Source organism: Pipra filicauda, unplaced genomic scaffold (assembly GCF_003945595.2).
Source record: "Pipra filicauda isolate LSUMZ 115617 unplaced genomic scaffold, ASM394559v2 scaffold172_size1731463_pilon, whole genome shotgun sequence".
NCBI lineage: Eukaryota > Metazoa > Chordata > Aves > Passeriformes > Pipridae > Pipra > Pipra filicauda.
In genome coordinates this window covers 106,086-116,050 of record NW_024104240.1, presented here as the reverse complement: position 1 = coordinate 116,050, position 9,965 = coordinate 106,086, and the positions used below count along the sequence as shown (strand labels likewise).

Here is a 9,965-nt window from a genome sequence, read left to right as displayed (position 1 = left end):
CCCGTGTGGACGTTTTGGACGGACCTTTTTCCCTGCAGGAAGCTGTGCAGGAGGCTGGAGCCGCTCGGTTCCCAGCGGGGTGTCCGTGCCCCCTCCGTGGTGCCAGGGGTCTGCCCCGTCCTGCGCCGGGGCCGTGGGCAATGAGGTGAAGCAGCAAGTGAATAAAGGGGCAGACGGGCGCGGGGTTCGGAGCCAGGTACTCCAGCCATGCTCCGAACAATGAGGCCTTTGCTGCCAGCAAAAAAACCCCACAAAGCTTCCAAGCTGCTCATGGAAAGTCAGTGAAGCAATTACGTTAATGACTCTGAATGGGGCTAAAAACAATCTTGGATGAAAACGAGTGAGGGGCCGAATGAAGCGACCGATTCATAGCCCGGCTCCGCATCCAGGAATATTTCCAGTAAGCAAAGGCCTTGTTTTAGGCACTGTCTCATCCCCTATTTGTGCCTGGTGGGACTGTATTTCCACTCTGCTGGGTCTGGTGTCTCATCAAAATGCCTTCATAAATGGGGCAAACAAGGGCTGGATATGGCAGGGAAACAGTCAATTAACACGATCCGAGTTCTTTTAGGGGCAGAGTTAATCAAGCATTCAGCGTTTTGTCATTCTTGTCTTTCTTTCCTGGGAAAATCCTATTAGTATAAAATCACTTAATTGGGCACTTCAAAGAGCTGATGGGAAAACAGGCTTCGCTGGGATATAAACGCCCTCCAGCCGAACACTGGGTTCATTTAGATTTCTGCTGGAGCGTGAGGCTTTCATTAAGAGCCTTCACGTTTCCCACTTAAAAGAAAAAAGCTTGTTAGTAGAGATAATAAAAAAAAAAAACTCACGCACAAAAAAAATTCTTGGTGATTTGAATGTTGCTGAAGAGGGTTTTTATGGCTGGAATACCCAGGACTTTGTCCCAGCAGAGCCTCCTACGCCTCCGGAGAGCCCCTGTCGATCTGCTGTCCCAACTCAGTGATTTCACACCTGCCCGGGGTGTTCTGGCGAGTAAAAGCTGTCTGAGGAGGAAAAAAAGTCACCCCAGTGCCCCACAGAGGGGGGGGACACAGCCCTGGTTGGACCTTTGGGGTGTAGGAAGGTGTGTTTTGTAGGACTGAGCCCCAACCCCGTGGGCTCGTCCCTCTCTCTGTGCTGGGATGGAGATGCTGTGTTAGTTCCCCCCATTCTCAGGTTGTTTCCCTGGGCAGAAATTCAGGTTTTTGCAGAGTTTATGTTTATCCCACCTTGAAAAAGAAGTGTGTGCCCTGATCTCTGCCAACTCCATCCCAAAAGACCTGAGGGATGCTCATCTGCCCGACTCTTTGCTGTTTTTCCCTCTATGCTGGTTGATGTAACAGGAATATTATATTCCCCCCTCCCCAAAAAAACCCTACTTCACGTACACCTTTGACCACTAAATCTCAAAACCATCTCAAATCCCTACATGTAGGTATTGGTGTGCATTTAAAACAGTCGTTATGAGCACGGGTTGGACCTCAGCATGTGATTCCCACCACATGTGGCTCCACAAAGCCGCATTTCCCCGGTTTCCATCCCATCCAAGCCTGGAGCATTCAAAGCCTGACTCTTTCCCTCGATTCAAACCACTCCCTGCTCCATGCTGGAGCTCCCACCCACACCCCCTTGGCTTTTGGGGGTGCTGCTGCCCATGTCAGAGCGGGACACGGGGCAGGGGATGAGGCTGGCAGTCAGAAGTGATGTGCCCCAGCACGTTCCCTGATGGATCTCTGGCTGTGCTGGGCTCAGGACGGGCTGAGTCACCCTCTCCTGCTGTGAGTAATGTGTTTGCATCCGTGTCTTCAGAGACTTCCACTCCCTTCAGTGTCTGCAGAACCCACCTGGGGAGATCCCCTGGGGATGAAACCAAAGGCTCCATGGCCAAGGCAGTGGCAGCCACTCAGTATTTGGGTGCCCCTGATGCTGGGAAGGAGGTTTCTTTGAAATGTGCAGGCATTTAATATGTTCCTCTTGCTTCCAGGCATTAGGATGAGCTGTTCAAGGAAATATAAAGACTGATTCTCCCACAGTCACATCCCTCCAGGGACCCCTCGTTTGGGACCCCTCGGGGAGGGGCACAGGGGAGGTGACAGATCCCACAGGGTGGCTATAAATGGTGAGGAGGAAATACCCCATCAGCCCTCGGCACTGATCCTGGTCCCCAGCTCCCTGTCTGCCTTCCCCCTCCTCATTCTTGTTGTGGGACTGAACATGAGTCACCTTTGGGATTTTCTTAAAGTTCCTGTACCACCTTCTTTCTTAATCACACTTCCCCCTCTCCCCCTTTTTCTCTGGTGATGCCACTGCAGATGTGCCCATGGACTCCCTGACCCAGACCCTGACGCCATCCCTCTCCCCACTTCCCATTTCCAATAACCCACTTGGCTGAGGTCTCCTCTGACTCTGCTGTGCAGCCAGAGCTCCCCAGTTCCCAGAGCAAGGGAAGCGAGAGTGGAGCTGGCAACAGCCAGAAACCTGCTCCCCCCATCCCAGGGCACAGGGAGCAGATCCCCACCCCACCAAAAATCACTGAGAGAATTATGGAGTCACTTTCCTAGGGGAAAATCTGTGTCTGATTGACTTTCTGGCTGGTTTAGCCCTGGGATGGATCCCTGGTGGAACTGGGATGTTCTCAGCAGCCAGGCTGGTCGGTTATCTCACTGTCACTTCACTTTTTGAATCCTTCACTGTTGCATCAGCAGCTACAGAGCTGCTCCAGGTTGCACAAGCTCCTTCCTCTACCACTTTAAAAAGCTGCTGGCTGGATGTTCCCATTCCCTTCTGATTCCCTTCTGTGTACTTGGGGGGCTTTTATGGGAAAAACAAAAGAGGTGGTTTAAGCAGGGAGCATCCTCTGGTAAATGTTGCTTCATCCCAGAGCCCCAGCTGGAGGCTGTGCTGCCCCAGTGCTGAATCAGGATCCATCACATCCCTCACATCCAGAGGGATCAAACCCACACCTGCAGCTGGAGCAGAGCTGGAGCTTGGCAAGGAAATGATCTGCTACCACACAGCACCATGTCCACCCTCTGCAGTGCAGCTCTCAAAGCTGCTCACTGCAGCCAGCAGCAGAAATCATTCCCAGGTGGAAAAACCAGTGACAGCTTCCCTGTCCCAGCTTGCCCCCTCCTCTCCCTGCATGTTACAAATGGAAAGACAGGACGAGTTTGGGAGTGTTTGGGTCCAGACTGCAGCTTTCCAGGATGGATTTTCTGCGGTGTGTGGTTATTAATTTAAGACACTTTACATTCTCCTTTCACCTTTCCTGCCCATCCCACTGTGCCTGTCAGGAGGCAGCCAAGGTGCTGAGCAGCCACCACCCACCCAAATCCCAGCAACTTGACCTGGCCCAGCACCACGGAGTGGGGACTAGTGATGTCAAAACCCTCTTGCACTGTGGCAGCCTCCAGCCAAACATGCCCAAACATATTCTCCAGCTTCTCCAGCCAGTGGGAAGCTGCTGGTCCAGCCGGGACAAGCACAAGTGGTTTCCACACTGAGGGTCCTGCTCAGCACCCCAGACCCCACCAGCTCCAGGGGCCTTCGAGGAGGTCTGGCATTCCTAAGGGATCACTTTAACATGGTCTTTGTCACTTGGAAGTGTGCTGTCACCTTCTTGTGCCCACGCCAGCAGGTTGTGTTTGTCCCCGTGTGCCCAGGCCGTGATGCCTCAGTGTCTGGGCAGCGTGTGCTGGGCTGGGAGGGGGCTGCAGGATATGGCCCCCCATGCACTGGGTGGGCTAAATCCAAGGGCATAATTTATCCTGCCACAGGGCATGGATGGACCAAAAACCAGGCACAGGGGCAGGTGCCCTCTGGCCCCAGCAGAAGCTGCCCTGGCTTCACACCTTTCCTGCCTGTGGACTTGGATGCACTTTCCACCTAAGCCACGGATTCCCCCCAGATACTCGCCACCGGTTCCTGCAGGACATGCATGGACTTGTTCCTCCTCCTCATCCCTGCCCTGGAGCCTGCAGGACTCAGACAGCAGATCCTTCCCCAAACACTTTCCTCCGGCCACAGCGGGTGCTGGGGGTCCAGCACGTGGAGCAGAGCCAGACCCAGGGGAGAAAATCCATCTGGAGGGGCCAGGGGTGGCCCAGGATGGGTTGGGCAGCACTTGGGGACCAGGGCAGCATCATCCTGGCACGGCTCTGAGGTGGGCACCCCGAGGGGCTGAACTGTCCCTTCCTTAATCCACTATCCCCCTTCCCACAGTGACCCGGTGGGCGGGACAGCCTGGGTGGGGTGGGACCCCCCTGGGTGGGATGGGACCCCCCCTCGAGCCAACTAAACCCCTGCATCTCCCAGTTGGGATGGGGCACCCCTGTATCCATTGCTGAGGGCTCCCTGTATCCTCTATCCTGTATTCCCTATCCCCCTGTGTCCCTGATGGGGGGTCTCTCTGTCCCAACTCCCCTCTAGGAAGGGGGTCACTGTATCTCCTAACAGGGGCGTCCCTGTATCCCCTGATGGGGGGATCCTTGCAACCCCCTAGGAACGGGGTCCCTACATCCCCTGATGGGAGGGGTCCCTCCATCCCTTACTGGGGGTTGGCCCTGAGCCCACCCAACGTTCCTGTATTTCCTAACAGGGGGATCCCTGCAACCCCCTAGGAAGGAGGTCCCTGTATGTGCTAACTGGGGGGTTCCTGTGGCCCCTAATGCCGGGTCCCTGCACCCCCTAAGGAAGGGGGTCGTTGGACCTCCTAACGCGGGGGCCCCTGTAGCCCCTAATACCAGGTCCCCGCACCCCCTAGAAGGGGGGGGGGGTCCCCTCTCCCTGTGCCCGGGGTCCCATCCCGTCCCGCTGGGGACCGGGGACCGGGACGGCGGCGGCGGTGGGGGGATCACATACGGGGTACGTGGGTTATGGGGACACGCGAGCGGTGCCCGGGGCGGGGCGGGGCCGGGAGGGAAATCCCTGGCGACGCGGGAGCGGCGGGCTCGCCCCGCCCCGGCTCTCCGCTATAAAGGCGGCGAGAGGCGGCGGCACCGGGAGGCGCGGCGGGACCTGACGGTGAGTGCGGCGACGCCGGTCCCGGTGGCTTCCAGTCGTTCCCTCCCCCTCCCTCCCTAGTCCTGGTGGCTCCGGCCCTTCGCTGGCCGGGGAGGGAGGAGCCGGTTCCACCGGGGAAGCGCCGGTTTGCCCGGGGAGCTGCCGGTGCCTGGAGCGGGGGCGGCTCCGCCCGGGGCCGCGGGGAGGGAGCGGGGCCGCGCCCGGTGCCGGGGGTGTCGGTGCGGACCCCCGGGAGCCCCCGGAGCCCCCCGGGCGGGCGCGGGGCCGCCGGGGCCGGGCCGCGCTCGCCCCCCGGTGGCGGCGGAGCGGGGCGCGGTGCGGGGCGCGGTCCCGCCGCCGAGCATCCTCCGTGACCGCCGTCCCGCGGGGTCCGGCCACCCGCGTGTCAGCCCCCCCGTGACGCCCCCGTGCCAGCCCCGCCTCGGCCCCATCGGTGTCGTGAGCCGGCCGTTCTCTGCGCGGGCTCAGCGGCTTCATCCCCCGGGTGCGGGTGCTCCCAGCCCCTCCTGCCCCCCCCCCCCCCAGCTTTCCCCGAACTGGTGTGACTGGTCCTGGCTGTCGCAGGTGCCTGTGGACCCCAGTGGGGTGTGTGTGTGTCCCCGGGGGTGCCCAGCCCGGCCGGGTGAGGCTCTAACGCAGCCGAGCACCTGCCACTTCCTTGCCCAAATCTTGGGGCTCCCCAGCCGGGTACGGGGAGCCTCGAAAGCTCTCGCTGGGCAGAGGTCGCTGGAAGCGGCGCCAGCCCCGAGGGAGGGGACGCTGACCCGGCCCCGGTCCGTCCCTCCCTCATTGGTGGCTTTGGCAAATCTGCAGCCGTGAGTCAGGGCGGAGGTTTTATCTCCAGGCTCCGGGGTGGCACCTGGGCCGTGTCGTTGGCCCGAGGATCGGGACATCGGCGCGTGACGCGGGCGGCGAGGGCTGGGGGGGGTCTGGTCAGGGTGTGGGAACACGTCCCCCCCCCCCGCCCACTACCTGCCAGGGCTTGCCTGGACATGCTGGGACTTGCCTCGCAGTGAGGTCATCCTGTTTGTGTGCTCAGACTGCCAGGAGATAGGGAAGCTGGATTTCTATTTTTACTCCGGGATGCTGAGTCTTGGGCACAGGGTTGGGGTGGCCCCCGGGACAGAGCGTGGTCCCCCCCAGCCCCCGGGCTGGAGGCTCTTCAGCTGCCCAGTGGCACAACGTGCCTGGTAATGGAATCATGGAATCATTTAGGTTGGAAAAGATCTCCAAGATCGAGTCCAGCCTTTGACTGAAGACCACCTTGTGAACTAAACTGGAGCATTAATGCCATGTCCAGTCATTCCTTGAACACTTTCAGGAATCTGGGAAAGAAATGTGGCACAGGTGATCCAGAGGGGCTGCAGGTGCTGAATTTGGGCAGCAATCCTCCCTGCAGGAGACTGAGAACCCCGTCCTTGTGGAAGTTTGGGGGTGTGAGTGAAAGTCTGGGTGGGGGTGTCTTTCATGGTCTGGATTTGGGGGTCCTAGACTGGCTGGGCAGTCAGAGCTGTCTTGCAGGGATTTTATTTCCGTGAATCTTTTTTTCTTAAACAATTTTAACGAGTGTGGCTGTCCCAGCAGGGGCAACCCTTAGCTTGGAAAGCTGTCAAATCCCAGAGCATTGCTCGTCTTATCAGTTGGACTCGATGATCTGGGAGGTCTTTTTTCCACCTCGACAATTCTGATTCTATATTGAGGTTCCTCATAACCGTGGGTGGTGTGAGGGATCCATTATCCCCACACATGTGTCAGGGGAAGGACTGCTCGGAAGGAAAGGCTTTGCCAATTACTGTGAAGGTCAAGGCTTTTGGCACCGATTTGAAAAAAAACAAACAAGGTCTTGTCTCTGGTTACTCAACAGCTCCCTGCAGATAAGGAGGGTGGTTAGCACAGTGGTCAAGCCTGTGGCATGTTCTTGCAGTTGCTTAAAGGTTTCCTTACCACTGGGTCTGGGTTCTTGTGATGAAGAAACTGGCCAGGAAAACATCCTGTTGCTTCACTTGCCCGTGTGCCAGCTTGCCTTGTGGCTGTGTGGAAGTGGGAATGCAGTGGGGTTGTGGATGGAGCCTGTGGCAGCATCCAGGTGCCGGATGCTCTGCCCTGACAGGGCTTTCCCTGCTGGAGGAAGGATGTGGGGAATGTCGACATCTGCACCTTCCCCATCCTTCTGCATCTCCCTGGGCTGTGTGTGACCTCAGCCATGCTCAAGCCTCTGCCTAAGGTGCCACTAAAATCCCAAAAGTCAAAGTCTGGATGAAGCTGGTGGGTGTCAGTCCCCTCTGGGCTGGCTCACTGCAGAGCCCAGCCCAGCTTGTCCCACCTTGGCTACCGTGTGCTTTGCTCTGGTAGCCAGCACGCTACCCTGGAGTTTGCTCCTGGCTTTCCCAATACCTGGTAACTCTCTCTGGTTTCCCCCCAGCTGCCACGATGCCCCTGTCCCACAGCAGGGCTGGGCAGACACCCTGCAGCAGCAAAGTGTGCAGGAACCTCTTTGGCCCCGTGGACCACGACCAGCTCCAGAATGACTTTGAGGACAAGCTGAGGCAGCAACTGGAAGAAGCTCAGCAGCGCTGGAACTTCGACTTTGAGACGGAGACTCCCTTGGAAGGACCCTTCAAGTGGGAGAGGATCTTCCTGGCTGAGCAGCCACCCCAGGGGGCCCACAGCCTGGTCAGGGCTGTCATCAGCAGTGACAGCAGGAGCTCCTTGGTCCGCAAGGTCCCCTCCAGGGACTGTGTTGGCAGGATTCGCCCCGAGGAGTCTCAGCAGAGCTCGGAGGTTTACAAGGCTGGTTCCCCACAGGGCTTGAAACGTGGGCAGACCACCATCAAAGGTGAGTGCTGGGGGCTTGGTGTCACTCCGTGGGTGCTCGGTGGCATTGGTGTCATGGTAGGGACAGACAGAGGGGACTTGGGTGCCAGAGCCCTGCCTGCCTCCAGGGCATGGGGAGGAGACCACCTTCCATGGATCTCCCTTGGGTGAGCAGGGCCCACCTTCCAAGGGGAAAAAGGCCACCAACTGGGTGCCTTTTGGTTGCTGGGGGTTAGGCAGGGGAATTCCATTGGGCTTGTGGGTTTTGTAGGTGAAGATGCCCCAAAATGGTTCATCACTTTCAGTTCCTATGGCCAGACCCAGTCACAGAACATTAAGGGGTTGGAATGGACCTTAAAGATCATCTAGTTCCAAACCCCCCTCTCATGGGCAGGGACACCTCCCACTAGCCCAGGTTGCTCCAAACCCTGTCCAGCCTGGCCTTGGACACTTCCAGGGATGGGGCAGCCACAGCTTCTCTGGGCAACCTGTGCCAGGGCCCCCCACCCTCACTGTAAAAAATTTCTTCCTAAGAAATTTCTGCCCTCTCAGGTCAGGGCCTGGGGTGGAAACACGGGTGAGACCAAACAGAAGAGATGGTGGAGACGAGACATGCAGGCTCTTCTCCCCAGGAGCTTTGGGTGGGGGAGCTCTAGGATGGAACCCTTGGCTGATTTTGGGGTGCCTCGCTGGGGACACCTTCCTCGTCCTGCCCCACTGCTCCCAGCAGGCTGGAGGCACTTCCCAACCCTTTCCTTCTGCCCTCCAGACTTCTACAGTGCCAAGAGGAGGATCGTCCCTGCCAAGCCCAAGCCGTGACACGTTGGTGGCTCCTCTGCCATGGGGGACAGTTGCTGATGCTGCCGAGCACGGGGGGTCTGTGGCTTCCCCCCACCCTGTGCTGTGTAAGCTGTTCTGCATGAAGCAATGTAGAGTCTGTAGTTCCCTATTTATGAGTAGCTCTGGGGTCCCGAGGGACCTTCACTGTGTGCAATGTAGAGGAGGAGCCTCTGGTGAGGGCTGGAGCCCCACACTGGGGGTGGAGGAGGACTGAGATGGGCCTGGTGGGACTGAGGCACTGCCCTGCCTGTGCAGAAGTGCCCTCTGCCCTGTGGTGGTGGGGCCAAGCATCATCCCTGCACCGTCCTGCTGTCCCCTGCCTGAGGGCTGGCCGTGGGGGACACTTGTGTCCCAACCACCTGGTGGCACCAGATATCTTTAAGACGAAGCCACTGATGTGGGTTGAGGAGCCCTGAGACAGCCTGGCCCTGAGGACACCCCGGCTGCTGGCAGTGAGAGTGCCCTCTGTCCAGCAGGATGGACCCAGCAGTGCCAAGCACTTGTCCATGAGTGACCTGGAGGCTGCTCCTTCCTACGGCTGCTTGGGAGAGGAAGCTGCTCCCTGGGCAGCCCTTCCTTGGGGTGACCCACCGGTGCTGTCACTGGCAGGAGGTGACAAACCCACTGGAGGCCCCCAGTTGGAACAGTAGTTGGGGGCCCAACACTGCCTGGGAGGCTTTGGGATCCCCTGTGCTGTACTGGCCCAAAATCCCACTTTCTTACCTTGTTGTTGGCTTGAGTGGTACTGTTTGCCCTCACATTCCTGCCTCCTCCAACACTGACACCGGGCCGGGGAGCCCCTGCTCTGGCTCTGTTGGGCTCCTCTGGGGATGATGCTGAAATAGGAATTGTAGCTTGTTTTTCTGGACTTTTTCTCCTTTGGGGCTGAGGGGAGAGGACCCTCACCTGGCTCTGCAGAGCAAGGACTTTGGTCACCTCTGGGATGGCCTGGAGCAAAGGCTGCTCAGTCCCAGCACTGAAGGATGAGTCCCTGCTCCTGAGGGACTCTACACTGTCGGGTCTCAGCACTTTCATGGGGTTCATCTCCTCCTCTGCTGGATTTGGACTCTGGAAACTGGTGCAAGATGGTCCCAGGAAGGAAAGGGATGGGGTTGACCTCTCACCTTGCACCACGATGCACTTTGCTGTTGGTGAAGCTGCCAAGCTCCCAGCACTAAATGTTTATTTATATTAAAAATAATACTATTAAGTGTACGTGGGGAAATGGAGATACATGTTTGTCTACAAATGTTAACTTTCAATAAACACTTGCCTTGTGTAAGGGA

At 58.2% G+C, this 9,965-nt stretch overlaps 1 protein-coding gene across 2 annotated transcripts; it reads left to right on the top strand.

The window, feature by feature from the left end:
• The first annotated feature begins 4,960 nt into the window (after positions 1-4,960).
• On the top strand, positions 4,961-9,965 carry CDKN1A (cyclin dependent kinase inhibitor 1A). 2 transcript variants are annotated; one of them, XM_027728835.2, is made up of 3 exons: positions 4,961-5,025; positions 7,448-7,861; positions 8,609-9,965. In XM_027728835.2, the coding sequence occupies exons 2-3, from the start codon at positions 7,456-7,458 to the stop codon at positions 8,656-8,658; spliced, it is 456 nt and encodes a 151-aa protein (XP_027584636.1). In that variant the 5' UTR covers positions 4,961-5,025; positions 7,448-7,455; the 3' UTR covers positions 8,659-9,965. The 2 variants fall into 2 exon arrangements, with proteins under 2 accessions (XP_027584636.1, XP_039235601.1); XM_039379667.1 differs by lacking the exon at positions 4,961-5,025 and having other exon boundaries at positions 6,043-7,861.